General features: G+C 39.7%; 1 protein-coding gene across 1 annotated transcript in view; it reads right to left on the bottom strand.

Annotated features, from left to right (window-relative positions):
* The window catches only part of csmd3b (CUB and Sushi multiple domains 3b), a 487110-nt gene that overhangs the window by 405646 nt on the left and 57648 nt on the right, over positions 1–23816 (bottom strand). The window contains exon 2 of the mRNA XM_077195799.1: positions 18354–18576. Within this exon, the coding sequence (XP_077051914.1) occupies positions 18354–18576 (223 nt within the window). The remainder of the gene's footprint in view (positions 1–18353; positions 18577–23816) is intronic.

The raw sequence follows: 23816 nt of genomic DNA, 5'->3' as shown, positions 1-23816 counted from the left end.
ACTATTTCAGTTCATTTTCAAGCAAAGTAAAAGTAAAAGTTATTTTATGACATATAATGCATTAAAGATACAATATGCAAGGATTTTTCGCCACCAGGGGTCGCTAACCTCTTACAATGATAAAGGTGTATATTGATGACGTATATTCCACATTAAGCGTAATTATGGATCTTGTCGTCAAGCTGATGGATCTTTTATGGATGAGTGAATACATTGATGTTTTTAACATGACTGTGGTGTGAAGCAGGGGGCGATTGCTAGACGTATACCAGCGCCACACACAACGTGAGTCCCAAGGATATAAAGGAATAAAGACATTTCATTCTACCGAACTACACGCAAGTGCTGAATTAATACTCACACAGGTCAGTTTATTAGACAAATCAAACTTGAGGTAACGCAGCGCTGTTTCACTCGCTCTAACAGTTACAGTATCACACTAAACGGCATTTGAGTGTGTTGAATGTTGTTTGTTAGGTTGTGTGTTGGCTGTATGAGACTAGAAGTGGGCTAGATCAACATTAGAATAACATACAGATCATATTCTAACATTTCATCATGTTGAACTATATAACATTGATTAGTTTTATGTACATTTGCTCACTTGTCTAATAAAGTACATGCAACACTTGCATCTCTGTCAAATTGAAGTTAGTCGCGGACGTGGAGCTCTCGGCATCTCCAAAGATGCTGATCTTCGTTTTAGTCCTTTTTTTGTCTCAAAGTCTGCTTGCCATGGTCCATAATGTTTGAACAAAACAACAACAGCGTGAGCGTCCTGTTAGGCATATCGGGTATAACCCAGTTGTCCACGTCTGTCGCCATGTCCACGTCTGTCCACGTCCACCTCTGTCGCTATGGCAGTGCGAGGTCAAACCTGGCGGAAACCGAGGGTAACGCGGATATGACGTCATTGACTGGCACCTCCTCACCCCTGGTCACACGTCCCGTTTCCTTGGTTGAAATCGCGATTTTCTCACTATTTACAAATAGTTGGAAAATTTGGGATATTGTAAGTAATCAACTAAACAAAATATATAACATTGGCCTAGTGGTTTTTGGCTATTTTACTGCAAAATTCTTACATATTGTACCTTTAACAAAAATTAGCCGCATAGTAAAGTGTTACAACATTGTGTGTTTTTAAAAATCATTGGGTTAATTCAAACAAACCACACAAACAAATATATTACATTTTTTATCTGGGTAAAAAAACAAAAAAACAAATATACACTCACCAAAAGGATTATTAGGAACACCTGTTCAATTTCTCATTAATGCAATTATCTAATCAACCAATCACATGGCAGTTGCTTCAATGCATTTAGGGGTGTGGTCCTGGTCAAGACTATCTCCTGAACTCCAAACTGAATGTCAGAATGGGAAAGAAAGGTGATTTAAGCAATTTTGAGCGTGGCATGGTTGTTGGTGCTAGACGGGCCGGTCTGAGTATTTCACAATCTGCTCAGTTAATCGGATTTTCACACACAAACATTTCTAGGGTTTACAAAGAATGGTGTGAAAAGGGAAAAACATCCAGTATGCGGCAGTCCTGTGGGCGAAAATGCCTTGTTGATGCTAGAGGTCAGAGGAGAATGGGCCGACTGATTCAAGCTGATAGAAGAGCAACTTCGAAATAACCACTCGTTACAACCGAGGTATGCAGGAAAGCATTTGTGAAGCCACAACACGCACAACCTTGAGGCGGATGGCCTACAACAGCAGAAGACCACACCAGGTACCACTCATCTCCACTACAAACATGAAAAAGAGGCTACAATTTGCAAAAGCTCACCAAAATTGGATAGTTGAAGACTGGAAAAATGTTGCCTGGTCTGATGAGTCTCGATTTCTGTTGAGACATTCAGATGGTAGAGTCAGAATTTGGCGTAAACAGAATGAGAACATGGATCCATCATGCCTTGTTACCACTGTGCAGGCTGGTGGTGATGGTGTAATGGTGTGGGGGATGTTTTCTTGGCACACTTTAGGCCCCTTAGTGCCAACTGGGCATCGTTTAAATGCCACTGCCTACCTGAGCATTGTTTCTGACCATGTCCATCCCTTTATGGCCACCATGTACCCATCCTCTGATGGCTACTTCCAGCAAGATAATGCACCATGTCACAAAGCTCGAATCATTTCAAATTGGTTTCTTGAACATGACAATGAGTTCACTGTACTAAAATGGCCCCCACAGTCACCAGATCTCAACCCAATAGAGCATCTTTAGGATGTGATGGAACGGGAGCTTCGTGCCCTGGATGTACATCCAACAAATCTCCATCAACTGCAAGATGCTATCCTATCAATATGGGCCAACATTTCTAAAGAATGCTTTCAGCACCTTGTTGAATCAATGCCACGTAGAATTAAGGCAGTTCTGAAGGCGAAAGGGGGTCAAACACAGTATAAGTATGGTGTTCCTAATAATCCTTTAGGTGAGTGTAAGTCTTATAGTAATGTGTTATGATATTGTGTAATTTTTAAAATAAAATGAGTTAATTGAAGCAAACAACAGACAAAAACTATATATATAAACTATTTTAATCACAGTCCTACTGAAAGAAAAAATAAAACAATGCTTAATCCAGTCTAAGCTGATGGTTTTAGCTGGTTTAAGATGTCAGCCTGGTAAAGCTGGTGTTTATCTGGTTTAGCTGCAGGGTAGCCAACTGAAAACTATCTTGTTATGCAGCTTCACTTGTATTGCCCAAAATAAATTTCCCTTAAAGGGACAAATAAAGTATTAAGTAGTTAAGTAAGTATTTAGAAACAAACAAAAAAAAGGTGCCCAAAACCAGTATAAAACCATCCAGCAGACTAACCTGACCAGGCTGTGAGTCCAACAAACCTTAGGCTGGTTTAGATGTTATTCTTCTTCAGAAGGAACTGAACTCAAGTATACTGAGTGATACATTAGTTTTATGTATAATCATTATTTGTCTCGCCTCGTCAGCCATTTAATTTAGTTTACTGAGCTTGTTGCTGCGCATTCTGGGAGTGCTTTTTCAGAAGAACACATTCGATTCTGCTTAGAATCTGGCCAAAGCGAGGAACCTTAGGAGGCGTCCAACAGATCGAAACAGCCCTCACATTGGGAGCGCACCTGTGATGTCTTAAAATGACATCTGAACAGAGCAATCGTGCATGGAAGACAAACGTCCTCAGGTCTTTCCAACCGAATCGAAATCCATCATTAGTGCTCATGTCTGCTAGCATCTGTCCATCATGTGTTGTTAGCAGACCTGCCTGAGGTCAGAGGTTGAGCTGGATGCTGGAGGCTGAGTTTTCCTCTCAGGTGAGATCAAGCTAAGATTAGAGCCTGATCCGACAGAGGGGTCATTCTGCAGGAAATCATTTGGAGGAAAGGCAGACAGGTGAGTGGAGCTACTGTATATCGCTGGGATTAATAGAAAGGTTCCTCTAACAATAATAGCAATGGTTCATGCAGTCAGAGTTAAGTGCATGTCTGAACAATGATAAAAATAGACTATTATGCAAGTTTCTTTCTCCAAGAAACTTAGTTTAATGCAATATATATATATATATATATATATATATATATATATATATATATATATATATATTGTACTATATATTTCCACATCCAAATATTAACCATTTAAACTGTGGTTAAATTATCTATCTATCTATCTATCTATCTATCTATCTATCTATCTATCTATCTATCTATCTATCTATCTATCTATCTATCTATCTATCTATCTATCTATCTATCTGTCCATCCATCCATCATCCATCCATCTTTCTATCTCTCCATCTATCCATCCATCCATCCATCCATCCATCCATCCATCTGTCTGTCCGTCTATCTAAGTTACTACAAATGTAATTCCATCAGATGTTAAATTGTTAGATTTATGCACTTGCTTTATTGCAAATGATGTAACAAAGTAGGCATTACCACGTTTTAAAAACCTGTGAAAAAGCGCCAAAATCTGAAATTAAGTAGTGAATCTTGTTTTTCGTTTTAATGCGTCTTGCAATGCAACATCTGGTCGTACTGAACCATCATGCTGCAATATAAAAAAGCCCATTATTCCCCCACCTGTGTTTGGAGTGGTGTATCACCACCACCCATTTTGATGCTACAATCCATTTGCAGGCGATGACAGACCTCAGTACGGCACCTTCGCTCGTCCACGGGTGAGTTCACGCCTATCACGATTGTCCTTGTGCTCCCCGTGGACTGCGTCGAATGCTGAGCGGGAAATGAAACAGCATCTCCTGAGGGGTAAACACTGGCAGCCCCTCTTAACGCAACAGAGCGTCACGATTGCTCACTTCAAAGAGCCCTCCTTGCTCACTTTTATACCTATTATGACAAAATTCTAACGGGGCTTGAGATGTAATTGGGAAACTGCTGGCAAGATGAGGATAAGTAGATTACATCAAGGTGTGGAAAAGATAATCTTGCGGAGGTGAATTTGGGTCGTGAGAACATTGTGAGAAGATGATCGGCTTGTAGAATCAGACCTGATTTAATGTTCCTCTCTAAACATTTTGATTTTGATTTTTTTTTTTTTGCTGGTGAAAGAAATACATAAAGGAAGAAGAAAGCCAAAATATGAAATGCGTTGAATGTTTATTGACTGACTAATTCACTATTTTGTCGAGGGGGTGAAACCGACAATTTTCACCTCAGATTTGGAGGCAAATTACAGGGGGATAAAAATTACTTTAGAAAGACGGCAGCATCATTATTTTATTTTCACACAGAGATTGGTAGTTCTAGTGGTAACATCTGTTGACTTTAGCAATCTTTTTTGCATTATATGCCAACGGTGACAGTTCAGAAAATGGGGAAAAGCACTTCCTGCATTTTTTGCCCCAAGTTTACACGCCTTTCAGTCAAGTCACCTTTATTTATATAGCGCTTTTTACAATAAAGATTGTTTCAAAGCAGCTTTACAGATTAAACAGGAAAATAATGTTGTAATAATATTGTTAAATATAAAATTAAATGTCCCCAACTAAGCAAGCCAAAAGCCAATGGCGACAAAACAGAAGAAAGGCGAAAAAGGTGACAGTGGCAAGGAACCAAAACTCCATCAGTGACAGAATGGAGAAAAAAACCTGTGGAGAAACCAGTCGCTCAGTCGCTCAGTTCTCCTCTGGCCAATGAATGAACAGTGTATGATTATGATTTAGGCAGCATTATAGGTCAGAAATCAGATTGGATCAGAACTTTCACAATATTTATTCAGTTCCATCTGGTTGGCGGTTAGAGTCATCACGCCAGAATGGAGACGAGTTTGCATGCCTGTAACTCAAGAAAATATCTTAATATACTTCTAGATTCTGGTTCTTAACAAACTTTTATTTTGGTATCTTCATTCTAAAGGCCCTATGGTTCAATCCCAAATATGTGGACATCTTAATGCGGCTCCATGAGTAAAATTGCCAATTGTACACATTTTTAGTGGTCAAAAACCAAATGTGGGTCACTTATCATAGAGCTGAAACGTATTGTGTTTAAAGAGAAATGTCTAAACAACATTATGTGTTGCTGAAACCAGAAATGTATCTTGTTTCCCTTTATTAAAATAATTTCATACAACATCCCTCTCTGAGTGCCAGAAATCCACTGAAATTATCGAGTTGGGCTGAAAATGTTTACTTTTGTGCATCCCTAATTATAAGTCCAAGATTTGTGCATGTGTGCATGAATATTTAAACAAGTCTGCTGTTATATTCTTAAACTGAAGGAACATTATACACACTTATAATGCCATGTCATTGGTGGTTATTCCATTTCTCAACACATCATTCCCACTATATCCAGTGATTTATCCACCATATAAGCACATGTAGTAGCCTCATATGAAATGGAAACCAGTCATAAACCTTTTACCTCACTCCATTAAAGCGGCAACCCCTTAAAAAAAGAAACCCAAAGTGGTCCTGATTTAGTGGATAATGATGAAGGCAGTCCCTGTAGCCAGAGCCAAGGGCAATGTGTTGGCGATGAATACACTGAAAGTGTAAAGTCAGGGGAAGGGCGTAAGGGACAAGTGCAGTAGTGAATGATCACAATAGGCCAGTGGCTCGACCACTTCGGCTTTGACTTCTTGCCAGGCTGTTCGCACTTGATTTATGTTGTTTTCACAGGGTGTTGGGCCACGAAGAGGTAGAAGCGCACCAGCCCGACTGCTTCACTCACAGACATCTGCAAATTTCAATACACGACAACTGTGCTTCATAATCTAATAGCTGTAATTGTCCTTAATAGGGATGGGCATGATTAATCGACGATCGATTATTGATCATTAAGAATTTCGTCGATCACGTTAATTTGTTATCGATTATCATTAAACTAATGCTGCTGCGTTGCGTAGTGTGAGTGGAAAGTGAACGTGTTCCCCGGGCTGGTTGGTCAAGTTAGCGCGGAGGTACCTGTGCATCCCGGCAACGTCAGTCCCCTCAGAGCGGGTGTTTTCAGCGGCTGGACTGAAGCCTTGTTAACACTCGACGCGTCCGCTCGAGCGCGAAGGTGAGCGCGGCAAAAATGACGTCATTGCGGTATTCGGTGTTTCACAGGCGAGCGCGTCGAGTAAAAACGCCTCGTCTGTTTGGGGAGGTGCGCGCGCAGTCTGTGGAGACTCGCGCTGCAGAGCCAGGCGAAGGTGTAAACGAGGCTTGACGGTCAGGTTGCGGTCGCGTCTGACCTCAGATCATGTCATCAACATGCTTATCTTTCTCAACAAAAATCAGTAGACTGGTGTAGAAGTTGTATGTGAGTTACTAGTTATTTTTTATGAGGCTTTGTTAAGTAGCCTAGCCGAATTGATTGTTACAGTAAGTAGGCTAATCTCTCTCACCCTCTTTCTCGACTCCGTTCTTGGATAGTTCTGAGTTACATTTTGACAAAACCTGTCAGATCTAAGTATTATTATGTTTTTGGTTAAGTTATTGTTTAACATGATTTTTTTTATTATTTATTATGTTGGAACAAACGAGGGTCTCTGTTTAAGAACGCCAACTCGCAGCTGCAGGTTCCGTTGCTTCCGAGCACCGCCGCGCATATATCTTCAAGTTTAGCCTAACCGAACGTCCAGTTTTACTGCCACAAGTTGATCATCTTGTAATAAAGATCTAATCGAGGAAAAAACGCGCTGTATTTGTGTATTTTCATTGCATTTTTAATTTATAAAAAGTATATAATATAAAAATAAATAATGAATTTGAATATAAAAATATTAATGATTAATCGATAGTCGATCGTTAATTCTCCCGACGATCGACTAAGAAAATTTAATCGAATGCCCATCCCTAGTCCTTAACATGGAAAGCAGGAAAATGCAAATAAATTCAAATGCAAGAGACTGTAATGCAAGAAAGGCTAAGAATAAAATAGCCATGCAAAGTTATTTTAGGACTATGAGATCAAGTCCTCTCAGATTATTTTCTGTTGGATAATGTCTGGCCTTTTATCTCTTGGATTAACACCAGAATTTAGGCTAAAATATTAATTCAAGGAAGTTCAGCTATTTTCTGTGCATTGGTGCATAAGCAGCACAACTGTTCTCAACATTGATGGTAATAATCAGAAATGTTTCTTGAGCAGCAAATCAGCATATTATAATGATTTCTGAAGGATCATGTGATACTGAAGACTGGAGTAATGATGATGAAAATTCAGTTTTGATCACATTACATTTTAAAATGCATTCAAATGGAAAACATAAGCAAATAGTTTTTAAAAATTTGACACAATTCACACTAATATGTGCTTCACATTCTGTTAAGGCCAGACTGAATTGATCAGGGATCCTATTAAACTGAATCATTTTCAGCCAAGGTGTTTTTCAAACAAATTTTAATAGCTTCTCTTTTTGGTCTGGCAAGGAAGTCTGGGTTCTGAAGGTTACTGTATGTTTAAATAATACATTGAGTTATTTTATCTCAAAAGATCAAGGAAAATTTGATTCCTCGTGGTATGACCTCATTACGGAGTTATTTCTACCTTATCCTACTCTTAAAATCACTTTCATTAGTATTACCTAATGTAGTCAGGCTGATTGGGTCACAGTAAATAATGTTTTTAACTTGGGGGAAAAAAAACAGTTAATTTAGATGTTACCACATGAAAGTTATTTTTAGGTTACCTGACAGCACATTTATTTTTTTACTGAATATTTCTGAGCAGCAACTTAAGCAGGTGTGGATTGCAGGGTATTCGGCCACCTTATTCAACAGCAGAGGTTCATGCAATGGACTTCATCATGGTCAACAAGGCATGAAGCCTTTCCACGCTGCTGGGCTAATACTGTTATTAGCTTGTGAAATGGAACTCTAACCACTGCTGCAAAATACAAAACGCTGCGAGAGGGAGCAAGAGAAAACAGAAAGAGAGGAAACTACAGTATTTGGTCCCTTCAGTCACACTTAGAATATGCATAATTATGTTTTTAATTATATGAACAAAATGTCAAACGAGTTGGCATGCATTTTAAACAAATATAGCACAAAGACAATTTTCAAGAACTTTTCACAATCGATTGATCGATCACCAATCAACCAATCAATATATCAATCAATCAATACTGGTGTCACGGTTTCAGTATAATGAAAGTGAATCTAAAATGAACACTTTAAAAAGAAATTATGTTTTAAATAAAATAACATAAAATAAACCAATAACTAAAAAATAAATAGCTAATACAAAATATTAAAACACTTAAAGTCATTTTATTTTAGCTGGTTACCGCAACATTTCTCATTTTCATTTAGTTTAATGTGATATAGTAAAACAAATCTAAAAACTGAAATAAAAAACTACATTAAAACAACAAAATTTCTAAAACTTTAACTAAAATTAAAATGGAAAGAATGTAGTCTCAAAATATAGTAATCTCAAAATAAAACTGTAATGAAGATTGTGACTGTAAAGATCTAATAAGGGCAGCATAAAAGCGATATATATAACTTGTACACTAACAGTTTTCTGAAATTTACATCAATATTCTCTAAAAATCATGAAATTATAATGTCATGTTCAGGACAATTCACAAGAGAAGTCGAAGTATGAATTGTTTTTTGTCTAATTGATTCAGACTGAACTCACTGACTCAACGATTCAGACTGAACTCACTAACTCAACGATTCAGACTGAACTCACTAACTCAACGATTCAGACTGAACTCACCGGCTCAATGATTCAGACTGAACTCACTGGCTCAACGATTCAGACTGAACTCACTGGCTCAACGATTCAGACTGAACTCACTGGCTCAACGATTCAGACTGAACTCACTAACTCAACGATTCAGACTGAACTCACTGGCTCAACGATTCAGACTGAACTCACTAACTCAACGATTCAGACTGAACTCACCGGCTCAATGATTCAGACTGAACTCACTGGCTCAACGATTCAGACTGAACTCACTGGTTCAACGATTCAGACTGAACTCACTAACTCAACGATTCAGACTGAACTCACTGGCTCAACGATTCAGACTGAACTCAGTGACTCAACGATTCAGACTGAACTCACTGGCTCAACGATTCAGACTGAACTCACTGGCTCAACGATTCAGACTGAACTCACTAACTCAACTATTCAGACTGAACTCACTGACTCAACGATTCAGACTGAACTCACTGACTCAACGGTTCAGACTGAACTCACTGACTCCACGGTTCAGACTGAACTCACTGACTCAATGATTCAGACTGAACTCACTGACTCAATGATTCAGACTGAACTCACAGATTTAACGATTAAGACTGAACTCACTGACTCAATGATTCAGACTGAACTCACTGACTCAACGATTCAGACTGAACTCACTGACTCAACGATTGAGACTGAACTCACCGGCTCAATGATTCAGACTGAACTCACTGACTCAATGATTCAGACTGAACTCACAGATTTAACGATTAAGACTGAACTCACTGGCTCAATGATTCAGACTGAACTCACTGACTCAATGATTCAGACTGAACTCACAGATTTAACGATTAAGACTGAACTCACTGACTCAATGATTCAGACTGAACTCACTGACTCAATGATTCAGACTGAACTCACAGATTTAACGATTAAGACTGAACTCACTGACTCAATGATTCAGACTGAACTCACTGACTCAATGATTCAGACTGAACTCACAGATTTAACGATTAAGACTGAACTCACTGACTCAATGATTCAGACTGAACTCACTGACACAACGATTCAGACTGAACTCACTGGCTCAACGATTCAGACTGAACTCAGTGACTCAACGATTCAGACTGAACTCACTGACTCAACGATTCAGACTGAACTCACTGGCTCAACGATTCAGACTGAACTCAGTGACTCAACGATTCAGACTCAACTCACTGACTCAACAATTCAGACTGAACTCACTGACTCAACGATTCAGACTGAACTCAGTGACTCAACGATTCAGACTGAACTCACTGACTCAATGATTCAGACTGAACTCACTGACTCAACGATTCAGACTGAACTCACTGACTCAACGATTTTGACTTTTTGAAACTTGACAGCCACAATCCCCATTTGTTTTAATTTCAAAATATCACTGTATCAAATAATTGCAACTATGTTGAGCATAAGAGACCTCGATAAAAAAACACATTTAACTAGTGTATATTTTTTAACAGAGAGACACACACACACCAACATTCAATTGATGAGTTTTGTTTTCCCACAATGCAGCTGTACATACAAACGCTACAGCCTATGCTGCACTTTGCACAGTTACCACAAGATGTCAGTAACTCAAGCTATATAGATAGCAATAGACGGAGATGGAGCCAGAGAAAGAGAGAGAGAGAGAGAGAGAGAGAGAGAGAGAGAGAGAGAGAGAGAGAGAGAGAGAGAGAGAGAGAGAGAGAGAGAGAGAGAGAGAGAGAGAGAGGGAGAGAGAGAGAGAGAGAGAGTCCTCTTTTCCTCAACCGTGGCTTTGCTCTTGGCAGAAAACGCTGCACAGCAACAGACCAGACTGTTACTCCTTTACATCCACTAGATAGGGAGAAAACGTAGCCTGTCACTCTCTCTCCCTCTCTGGCTATTCAAAACAAGCCACTTGGTATGTGAGACATCTTTCGAGAAGCCACACGAATGGCGTGTCACTCTCCTCTTACAGGGCATTGGAATATAACGGGGTGACAGACTGTATTCTGAACCTACAGTCGATACTTGTAACCCATGGTTGAATGAATTTCACTCTGCGTTCCTAGAAAGTGCAATGAGAGTGACTGGATGAAGAGGAGAGCTTAGTTTGTGGGTTTTACAGCCTCCCAAATGATGAACTGAATGAACTGAGCAGTGCATTTAAAGGGATAGTACACCAGAAAAATTGACAAAAACTTACCCTTTATGGAGCTAGAGGGTCTATAGACACTATTAAACTGTCATATTATGGCAAGAACAATGTGAAGAGACTAATAAAAGTTATGCTTTTGTGACTTGTGACATGAGAACGAGTAAATAACGACAGAATTTTCATTTTTGGTGAAACTTTTTCAAATTTCACCTATCAGTGGAACTATGGTGGTGCTGCATGCTTTTATAACCAGCTCACAGTCTTCCTGTATTCCCATACATTCACATTTCATGCATATGCATGAGTTAAAGATACAGGGATGCATTAGGTTTAAATCTCAGCGCCTCTTGATTTTCTCATTCTGTCCATGTGTCAGTACAGTGCTCCTGCGCTGACACCTCCATCACACGCCAAAACAAACGGCAAATGATTTATGGCGATGGGTATCTTTGAGTGACAGGACGGGGATGAGTAATTGCTGGTGGCTGCTCTGGCTTCCTCTGTCCCATCCTCGCTACATGCTGATGACTAATTACACTGCTAGCTCCACAGGCTAAGCGTCTGCAATTACACCTGGCTTCACTCAGGGGGTCTCGTACACAGTCTGACACACATAGTGACACCCGGCGTTACTACATCAACCACTCGCAGCCCGGCAGCCACATGTATGAATGCTTTCTGCACATACGGAGGGTGATGTGTGAGGAGATGAAAGAGGGGGAAATATATAACATCTCAAAGTGAAGGTGAAAGGGAGCACAGTGGAATAAGGTGGAAGACAATTACTAATAGGCAGACTACTGATAAGAGAACATCAAAAACAATAGTATTATATTAAAACTAGATAATTATAGACTAATATTGTAATAATGATATATCAATAAATAAATAACTGTTATAAAATGTATTTATTTAGGTACAGACCAGTTAATTATTATACACTGGTAGCACATTCATTTTACGGTGTCCTTTTTACATATGTTACATGTAGTTACTATAGTAATAACTATGCATAATTGAAAGCAACTAACCCTAAACCAAACCCTAATCCTAACCCTAACCCTATAGTAAGTACATGTTGTTAAATAATGTTACTCAGTACTTACAATTATAATTATACTGTAATTTGGACACCTTAAAAAAAGGTTTACTCTAGAAAAAGGGTTTTAACAAAATGTGTCTTTATTATACATTTAAGTACTGAGTAATATTAAGTAACTACATGTACTTATTATAGGGTCAGGATTAGGATTTGGTTGAAGATTAGGGTTAGCATGTAATTATGCATAGTTTATAGTTATTACTATATGTAACTAAACATATGTAACAATGACACCGCAAAATAAAGAGTCACCAAATAAATAATAGAATGACCTTATACACCAATGAAGCTAGTAATGCTAGATTCATATCTTTTGATTCTGTTCACTAAAAATAATAATTGAAATGTATGCACTGGTTAATTCAGTGAGTCTTTCTGTAGGTTACAAAACTAAAATGGTAAAGGTGACGAGAAATTATCTGAGTATTAAGAGCAGTGCTGTGGAACCTTATTTTTTAAGGTAATGCGTTACAATATTGCCTTACTCACTAAAAAGTAACTAATTGTGTGTGTGTGTGTGTGTGTGTCTGTGTGTGTGTGTTTGTGTGTGTGTGTGTTTTGATGAGTAGTTTGTTAAGTTAATTTTGCGTTACTTTTTCCTGGGCTGGACTTGCTTGTTTGTTTTTTTAACAACAACAAAAATTCATTTTTTGCTAATGCAAAGGCTCTTCAAAACCAAAAGTGAAATGAAGAAGCCTCAAGCTGAAGGAAATGCAAATTCACACCTGTACAGTAGAGGGCGCAGCTCAAGCAAACCTTTCACTATGCTGCCATTCTGGATCCCAGAAGAACAGGAATAAATATAGTGCAATAAAAAATAAACACAAATGTTATGTTAATTCCTAATTATAAGTAAATACCTGCTCACATTTAGTCTAGAACTACAATAACCATCATGTTCACACAGTGCACACGACGCCTCTGAATGTTCTCCTGATTTCTCTAAACATGGGGACAGAAGAGCTGTCAGTCAACTTCCGTTACTTATTTGAAAAAGTAACTCTAGATATTTTGATGTAAATTTTGAATGAGTTATTTAAAGTAATCTGATACATGTACATGTAATGCGTTATGCCCAACACTGATTATGAGGGAGTCTTTGAATAGTTCACTCATAAGAGCCCTTTATAACAAAAACACCACAACAGCACTCATTTACAAATTTAAAGCTAAATGACTGATCGATGTACATAACACGTGTCATTGAAAGACGACGTGAGAGGACACAAGATCACCAAAGAGCTGATGTCAAAGTCTCTCTTATTTGTTATCATTCTATTTGATTAAATACAATGTTTATGAGCATTACAGAATATTGGCTATCGGCTACTCCAACCTCTAGGTTATTGAAAAATAACATATCAGTCAACCATTATATATAAGACATGAGTGATATTTTCAAACAGAATACCAGATGTTTGTGCGTCACAGTTTGAGAAGGGACGCTTAATTGCCTGCCAACCAAACGATCATTTAAACCTATTTAAATATTTGTTGTGATATATCCGAGCAAAGCTGTAAAATTATTCAGACAGATCTGTTCATATTTAAAGATTAATCACTGAAATCTTCAGATGTCAGACTCAGTCCCTGGCATTGTTAGTTAATAATTAATTTAAACTGCACGCTTTTTAGAGTCCCAGCCAGGTCACATTAATAATCATTACTGATGTTAAATAAGGACGGAAGACATCTATCACGCATCAAGATCTGAGACTTCATCGCCCACACAAGCTTCACAAGCAAGACTGAACAAACGAGCAAACAAACAAATGAACAAATGCAGCGGCTGCGACATGACTCTTAAATTTTATATAGCTCAACACACCCTCAAAGTGCTCGCCTTACAGGGTCATTACAGTCTAAATGAACCCTGATTAATCAGAATAAATACATATAGGTATATAGGACATATATATGGACATATATAAATATATATGAAATATAATCGGCTGTTAGGCGCAACAAAGTATCTAAGAACGATGGTAGTAAAAGAGAATATATATCTCCTTTCAAACAGACGACAGAGCCAGAGAGACAGAGAGAGAGAGAGAGAGAGAGAGAGAGAGAGAGAGAGAGAGAGAGAGAGAGAGAGAGAGAGAGAGAGAGAGACAGAGAGAGAGAGAGAGAGAGACAGAGAGAGAGAGAGAGAGACAGAGAGAGAGAGAGAGAGAGATAAAGAGAGAGAGAGACAGAGAGAGAGAGACAGAGAGAGAGAGAGAGAGACAGAGAGAGAGAGAGAGAGATAAAGAGAGAGACAGAGAGAGAGAGAGAGAGAGAGAGAGAGAGAGAGAGAGACAGAGAGAGAGAGACAGAGAGAGAGACAGAGAGAGAGAGAGAGAGAGATAAAGAGAGAGAGAGACAGAGAGAGAGAGACAGAGAGAGAGAGAGAGAGACAGAGAGAGAGAGAGAGAGAGAGACAGAGAGAGAGAGAGACAGAGAGAGAGACAGAGAGAGAGAGAGAGAGAGAGAGAGAGAGAGAGAGAGAGTGAGAGAGAGAGAGAGAGAGAGAGAGAGAGAGTGAGAGAGAGAGAGTGAGAGTGAGAGAGAGAGAGAGAGAGAGAGAGAGAGAGAGAGAGAGAGGGCTCAATCCCTAATTGCAGTGCATAATTTAAAACGGCTGAATACCAACATGCAATTTGTCTGAGATGCCAGCAAACATGGCTGTGGCGAACAGGACGGCCGAGGGACGTGAGAGAATGGCGCGAGGCCGGTGGTGCGATTGATAATGAGCAACACCTGTGAGCACACCGGTCTCGCATCTCTCACGGAGGAGCGGAAGCATAAAGGAGGAGCGACGACGTTGATGATCGAGAGAGGAACAGGCCTGATTTTAGTTGTTCTGGTTTTTGTATTTGTGTTTTATTTTAGCCAGCAGTCGTCCGCGAGGGGCTGCTGGCCGTTATGTTTATTTTGAGTAAGCCAGCAGTCGTCCGCGAGGGGCTGCTGGCGGTATTTTAGTTTGTTTATTTTATTTTAAATAAAGTTTGTTAAATGTTCGCCGGTTCCCGCCTCCTTCTTCCCTGAACATTGCTACACTGGTGCCGAAACCCGGGAAGAGGGAGGAACGCGCTGTCAGAGAGTCCTCGCCGCTGTGGGGAATCCGCGGTGTCATCGAGCATGGTGCGCGAGTCGCCGCCGCTCGCCGTGGGCCGGAGCCTGCTGCCATCCGCCAGAAGGGGAGGAGCAGGGAGCGGGGGACTCGCGGCCATGGACGCTCGAGGCGGTGCGCTGGAGAGAGTTGCCGGTTGGACGGTCGAGCTCGCTGCCGGCCGCCTGTGTATTGGAGGGGCGGCTGCCATCCGGGAGGGAGAGGAGGAGTCGCCGCCGCTCGCCGTGGGCCGGAGCCTGCTGCCGTCCACCAGAGAAGGGGAGGTGCAGGGAGCGGGGGACTCCTACCGTCTGCCCAAGGCACCCGAGGAGCCGTCGCCGTCCACCGGGCGGCGGAGGAGCGTCGAACCGTCCACCGAGGGCCATCCAGCGTCACCGCCAGGCACCGCGGAGGAGATCGCCCAGCTGGTGGGGGACCAGATGGCAGCGCGTTGTGGGAACCGGACCATTTTTTTTTTTTTTTTCCTCTCTCCCCTCTCTCGATCTGTCGCTCCTCATGCTTCCGTCTCCATTTCCCTCGGCTTGTCGGTCCATACCCCCCAGGGATCGCCGCCGCCGGGGGGGGAGTAGGCACAGGCTCGTGGGTACCCCCCGGCCTGTGAGGGGCGATGGGGGTATGTGGCGAACAGGACGGCCGAGGGACGTGAGAGAATGGCGCGAGGCCGGTGGTGCGATTGATAATGAGCAACACCTGTGAGCACACCGGTCTCGCATCTCTCACGGAGGAGCGGAAGCATAAAGGAGGAGCGACGACGTTGATGATCGAGAGAGGAACAGGCCTGATTTTAGTTGTTCTGGTTTTTGTATTTGTGTTTTATTTTAGCCAGCAGTCGTCCGCGAGGGGCTGCTGGCCGTTATGTTTATTTTGAGTAAGCCAGCAGTCGTCCGCGAGGGGCTGCTGGCGGTATTTTAGTTTGTTTATTTTATTTTAAATAAAGTTTGTTAAATGTTCGCCGGTTCCCGCCTCCTTCTTCCCTGAACATTGCTACAATGGCAATGCAAGACACAAATGTAGTGCCTGCAGAATCCTGCATTATTTACTTCTTGAGCTGTTTAATTAAACTCTGTCATTATTCTTCCTTCCTCTTCTCCACATACCCCCCTCTAATATCTCCTCCCTGCAGGACAGCACGAGAGCAAGGAGAGGTAGAATGAGACGAGGAGAAGAAAATGACAGACTACAAGACAAAAAAAAAATTGCCTCCTTGGGCAACGCATCACTGTTTTCCTTTCGTGTTGTTCTTTTATAACTTCCTGTTTGGGTATACAAAATGTTTTAAAAAAAATTATATATATATTTGCAGAATGGATCGATATCTGACAGATACCAGCTGCAGATCAACATAATGCAGTATATATATATATATGAGGCTGGGATCTGTCAGATATCGATCCATTCTGCAAATGGGACCCCAAATCCCAGACGGTCCCTTCACACCTCCGTTACCTAATGCATAATATGCACAGACAAACATATCCATCTCTAAGACACAAACATACACAAACCTGCAGGACAACTAATTAAATAATAAAGACAAAAATGGTGGAAAAAAACGTGACCAGGTACAAAAGTGTGATATGCGATAACTCATTAAATAATGCGATATTCGATATGCAATAAGATAATGCTTAAAGTGTGTAAAATAAACTTAAATTATCTTTAAAATATATTTTAAATTATATAACCTACATACATGTTTCACATTCTTTTTGTGACAAGAAAACATCTCTACAATTTCTGAAAGGGAACATCAGTGTTTTACTGACGCATAAGAAGTGTTATTTTAACGTCAGTGTGAACCACAGGGTTTAGGCCGGGTTTCAGGAAAGCCTACATTAGTTTTATTTAACAACAGACCCTGAATAATCAAATGTAAAAATAAAACACTGCTTAGTTTTCACTGTATGAATTAAATATATCCTAATTCTTATTAAAGCTACAAAAGTTATTTAGCCAAGAGTAGTGAGTGATTTTCTCTTTGTCTTTTGTGCATGACCCGTTATTGCAAGCTGTTGCGATATGCATATCGCGATATATACATTTCCGATATTTCGATAATTTCGATATATTGTGCAGCCGTAATGGACATGTTAGATCAACTTCACTATATCTTACAAACACATTTACTGCGCATAATACTAGATGTATTTCCCATTTTAACATCCTTGTCTGCTGTCCCAGTACGTGACATTGCTGATACACATAGTGAAATATAAGCACTTGGAATCATTCACCTGTAACAAAGACATACACTGTTTTGTCTGGAATTTCCAACAGTCATGTCCACTATGATATTGCCCAGATCTGACCATAAACAGCACAGACAAGCAAATAAATTACCTGCAATTCAACCTAGGTAGCTGTCATTTACCCTCATTTAGTCACTGTGGACTTATAAATGGTTATTTTAGGAGAAGACATGCTTATTTTCTTTGCAGAGAATTTAGTGTTAAAGCACTACAAATCTGTGTTCTTCAATTAAAGGCTTAACCGTATGTTTTATGTATATAGCTTTTATTCATGTAACTTTATATGGCTAAGAGTCGATTGTAAAGATAGAGGAGTCCATGAAACAATGGCCAAGTTAAAATATAGTGCTCATTTTTTTTAGTGTAATTATTCAGGGAGAGTTCTTGGCAGCACTTTCATTTGGCATCACAGTCAAGTTGCTTACAGGCACACTATAAATTATACTCAGCAAAGTGTTTTCTTCATCCTTTCATGATCAGATATGTACAGTGCTCTGTGTTTTATTCTTCTGATACAGTTATGATGCAGCTGTATGCTTATGGCATCATGAAAACGGGTCATTATAAACAGCACCCACCTCGTCCTGAAGTTGGCTGGATGCGGGTGTCCATCGTAGAGGGATAAAAAGTCATAGTCCTCCTCCACCGCGAATGACTGAAAGACTATTTGAATTCGGTTGCCCTCCTCTGCTACAATAACCCACGTACAGTTTGCCCCGTTCTGATATCCATATGGAAAACCAGGACTTTCAATGGTCCCATTCCTTCCTTTTAATGTTCCACCGCATGTATATATGAAACCTGTAAAGCAAAAAGAGAGCAGTGTTCACAAGGGTCAGCAGTGCTGGAGGCATCAGAAACATTACGTGTGTGTGTGTGTGTGTGTGTGTGTGTGTGTGTGTGTGTGTGTGTGTGTGTGTGTGTGTGTGTGTGTGTTTGTGTGTGTGTGTTACATATTTTAGGCAAGATTGTGTGGAAAGTCCTTATATGAAGATGGTTTAGGTGTGTATTAAGATTTGGTGTCCTCACTTCTAGAATATTCAAGATTAATGGTAAAATAATAAAATAGTAATGGGGAAGTATGCAAAAAAATAAAATGTTTGTGCTCATTAGAACACCTGTATACAATTGTTAATAAATGAGGTCCGCAATTACCAATTTCTACAGTAATGTAGAATTTTACCATTTTTTTAATATTATACATTTATAGATGTCTTAAATTCCATACCACTATGATAAATACATGTTTATGCACACTACTGTATCAAATACACAAAACCATCACATATCTTACTCAGCAGCTACAATCACATTCAACATGTCAAATATCTGATTGGTTCTTGCGTGTCATGCAACACCAAGTTTAAACATTTTAATTTGTGAGTGATTTAGCCCTTTATTTGTAAACTACACAGTTGATTTGAGATTGTAAGCTTGAGGATTGGCGTTCGTTCCTGGCTGTTTTATTAGCCATTGTGAAACCATGACTTATTTCTAAGAGAATCTGTCTCACAACGTTTGAGTGGAATTCAATAACATATTGAGTGAAGGAAAGCTTGTTTGTATAATTAATGCAATCTTCAATTAGAAGCTACTGTCATGAGGCCAATGGAAATTCTATATTATACACAAAGGTGTTTTTACTCTGCCAACGGTATTCATTTTGGGATAACTTTACATCAAATAATTGAAAAACACACACACTCATGCTTCCCATTACCAAGGAGTGCAATATCAGTTAAAATAGAATTAAACTACATTTTATGACCACAGGTAATGACAACACTGAAGAAAATATAACCGCTATTCTGTCACAGAAAACAGCTGTGCACTTGATGATGCACATGGCAGGAGCTAGGCAGGGAATTAATATTCCTTTGAGCTTTCTAAGTTATAATTTATTGCCACATTTTGAAAAGAATTGATCTGGGTCCGTCTCAAACGGACCGCCATTTTGCCCTCTCTCACCCACGAATTCAACACAGGAGTGACTTCAGCAACCCAATTCCCGGAATCCCACCTGATGATGAATTAATCAACCCAACCAGTTCTATCGCATATTAAAACACAAAACCTGAGCAGTTTGGAAGGCAAAGTCTGTCCATATCTAATCAACAGTGAGCTGGGTCGATCATTTGGAATATTTGTGGGAATGTGGCCACAATGAACCACATTAACCCAGTATTCAGGTAGCTCACATCTGTTTTTCATCTGTCTGCACACATCAGTTTCTAAGCTTTAAGGTAGCAAACATGTAGGTGTGTGTGCTCACTGGCCCTGGGCTGTACAGTAGACTGTGATAATCATCACATGCTCATGACATAATAGTGTGAATAATCAGATTTAACTTAGAACTGGGATGGATGGATGGATGGATGGATGGATGGATGGATGGATGGATGGATGGATGGATGGATGGATGGATGGATGGATGGATGGATGGATGGATGGATGGATGGATGGATGGATGGATGGATGGATGGATGGATGGATGGATGGATGGATGGATGGATGGATGGATGGATGGATGGATGGATTTTATTTTGTCACAACCTATTCATTATATCTTTCCCAAACCTAGGCATGCATGCGGTCTGCTTCCTGCTGCCCCTGATTGTTCAGTGGCCCGTCAGTGATTCAGTGTGAAGGGTGGAGGCCCTCCAGGCGCTAATTGCACCATAAGCTGCCATGGGAAATTAGCACCAACGTGGTCGCCAAGGAGTGTGAGGAAGAAGCACTCTATCATGCACACACACACACACACACACACACACACACACACACACACACACACAATGATTAGTTGAGAGCGAGGGGACTGACTGTGTCGGTGAGGAGGCAACCCAGTCATATGGTCACTGATGGTCAGTTTTGTGGGTTGTAGATTTGCTATGACAACATCCAGTGGGTCTGATTAAGATTAAAATGATATGACAGAAGGGAGATCTAGTAACGAAAGACCTGGTTTACTAAAATCTAACATAACTTCTAAACTGTTTTGCGTGTGCAATCTAACAGAATAGATCGGTTTGACACATCTATAATATATGTAGTAAAGATAATTATATATTCATGTCATTAATAGTCTATCTATACCAGCATAGAATATCTTCAAATTTTAAAACCCTGAAATTCATGGAAATCCATTTTCACCATTATGATCGTAATGCCCAAATCAAATTAATATCTGCGTATCGTTGTAATGAATTTGCACAGGCATTTACCAAATCTGAATGACTTTCAAGCATTATAAATCACTTGAGATGCAATTTAATCTTTTTGCATTGACACCACCCTATAATTTACTCATATGAAAGGACACCTAATCATACTCATTAAGAAAAACCATATAAAGCAAGGCATGCGGTTTTGGACTTCTGAAAGATGCAATAACAAGTAAAGGAAATTAGTAGATCAGCAACGACATTGTGCATGCATACTAGATAAACCTTTATGAAAATCACAGACTGTACAACGAATGCAGAGAACCAAAATTTAGCCTAAAGTGGAATTTACTGCTGCAATAGTTTGTGTTTATGATGCAATAAGAAATGCCACACTTGCCACAGCATCATACGTAATGTATATTTTATTATGCATCTTTGTAGCGGGATAGAATCCGGTCCAGGGACATGTGAGGAAATATTGCACTGCATACAATTATTACTAAAATATTGTAGACAGTCAGGAATGGAGTGGTTCTATTAAAGTATTTTTCATTGCCGTTTTTAAGAACTGTTGCTCAAAAAAAGCTACAAAATAAAGAACAGCTGTTAGCTGTTCCTGCAAGTCTTAATGTGGTAGTTTTTAGGGGAAGATCAGATTTATATGCACCTACAAGCCACAATTTGTAGAATAGCAAGTGAAAAGTACAGTTTATCATTGACAAGAAGTAAAATATTAGATGACTAGCGCATTAGCAAAGCAAGTTAAGAAAAAAATTAAATTGTTAAAGCTAAACAATATTTTTGAGATTCGCCATATGAATCAATTAAGTAGTTTGTGGTATTTACTAAGATAGTTTTCCAAGGGACCATATCACATGGTACTAGGCGTGATAAAATTAGCTTAGAGAGTAATGCAGGTTAAATAGAAGTAAATGCTACACACAGAGAGCTAGTTTTCCATCGATAAGGAAATAAATCTCTTCCATTGCGAGTGTGTCCCCCTTATGAGAGTCCCCAGAGATGGAAGACAGCTGGAAGATCGTCCAGTTCTCACCTTTATTTAAGTAAAAAGATTTATACAGAGATTTTAGCCCACTCCATCTAATACACTAGCTAAAAGAGCTCAGCATAGCATTACAGAAGCTGCTGATAAAACAAACTGACATGCCCATGATGAAAAAAAAAAAACTAATTAAGACTAACTATTTATCTCTCTTCTCTCCCTTAAGGAGCTAATTAACATGGGGGATAGAGGAGAAGTGTAGTAGAGCTGGCTATGTGGAATTAAGGCACCTACACATCTCTAACAGTACAGAAAAAAACACAAACCTACATTTTTTTTCAGGGATTTTGTTATATTTGCTGTAGTTGAGGTGATCATGAGCTTATTGAGAATAATCGTTGAATCATCTGACCGCCTCTGCCCATTACGAACATTACAGGCTTCTTTTTTTAAGTTTAATACAGAGTAAACGTATATGGCTTGAGGGAATGATCTCAAATGTTTCTTGGTGATTCATGTTGTAGGGTAGAGAGTTTAAGGAGAGGATATGAGCTTCTTACAAAGGAAGGCGGTAAAGTCTTCTTGACTCACACAAACACCATGCAACATCAACTTGAGCCGGTGATCTAAAGGAGATCACTCATACTAATGAAAAGTTTGGAAGACTTGGGGTTGAGCAGCCTACGCAACACCCAAATTAAACTAGCCACAATTTATTTAATTTTAGAAGGATTTAAGAAGATGTTCAAATAGAAACATTTGTTCAATATGAATTGTTAGCCATTGTGATCAGCAGACATACTCATTTTAAAGACATGAAGCACAAACATCCTTTTTCCCATTTGATATGTTAGGTAAACTATAACCTAACATGCAATTGTTGGATGAGTCTGTCGGGAATGCTAAAACCTACAAAATCACCCCTATTTGATGGAGACATTTGCTAGCAATCCAGCTGCCTTTCACGCTGACCATCTTGGATCAGCTATAAAAGCCAGTTAATATGTTCCAAAACACCTTAACGTCTGTGTTTTGGCACATATTCACTGGTTTCTATCTGGTTCAAGCTAGTCACTGGCTGGCCATCTAAAGCCAGGGACACAACAAGCCAAAGGTCGTTTTTTAGCATCGGCAGAATTCGTTTTTTATTCGGATGCCATCTGGGTTTTTTTTTTGTGAGAGAGAGAACTCTGATTGGCCGTTCAATTTAGCGAACGAGAATAAGAGCAAAAATGATGAACGCGAGCAAAGTCATGACGGAACAGACAGAAAGGCTGTTCTAAATTTATGTCATCTTACCTGAGCATTCGAATGCAGGAATATTTTTATAATAACATGAGCGGAGTGGAAAAAAGAACGTGAACAGCATGATTGATTTTCAAAATGGCAAGCTCTGCTTAGTTTATGGTTTGTATATACGCAGTCTTAGTTTTGCTTTCCCTTTTTGAATGACGAATATAGACAAATTATACCTGCTTAAAAAGATATCTCCTTTACATGCAGGCGTAGAACGTAGAGAGGGGTATGCTAGTTGTATTCCATTTGGTGTGTTCAAGCCCGCGCCGCTGCTCCCACCACCAAAAAACGTGGCGCCTGACGAAATTTGTCAGTAGGCTATTGTGTTATTGCTAATGAGTTATATGTTTGTTAATAAAAAATTAAACAGGCAAAAAAAAAAACGTTTATTTTTCTCGTGGTGGTGGGGGGTTGGATCATAAAGGAATTATGCTTTGAGCACCAAAATGGCAAGCAGTGGCACTGGTTCAAGCACAGATTTTTCCCAGACGCAAGGCAACAACACAGTCAGATTATATTTATATCAGTGCTATTTCGTTTTCCGTCGGTTTGGTGTCATGGACCAACTAGGAACC

This window comes from Siphateles boraxobius, unplaced genomic scaffold (genome assembly GCF_051911475.1).
Source record: "Siphateles boraxobius isolate OS27281-9 unplaced genomic scaffold, OSU_SipBor_1 35, whole genome shotgun sequence".
NCBI lineage: Eukaryota > Metazoa > Chordata > Actinopteri > Cypriniformes > Leuciscidae > Siphateles > Siphateles boraxobius.
Note: the sequence above shows the minus strand (reverse complement) of the source record. Positions and strands in the feature narration are given on the sequence as shown.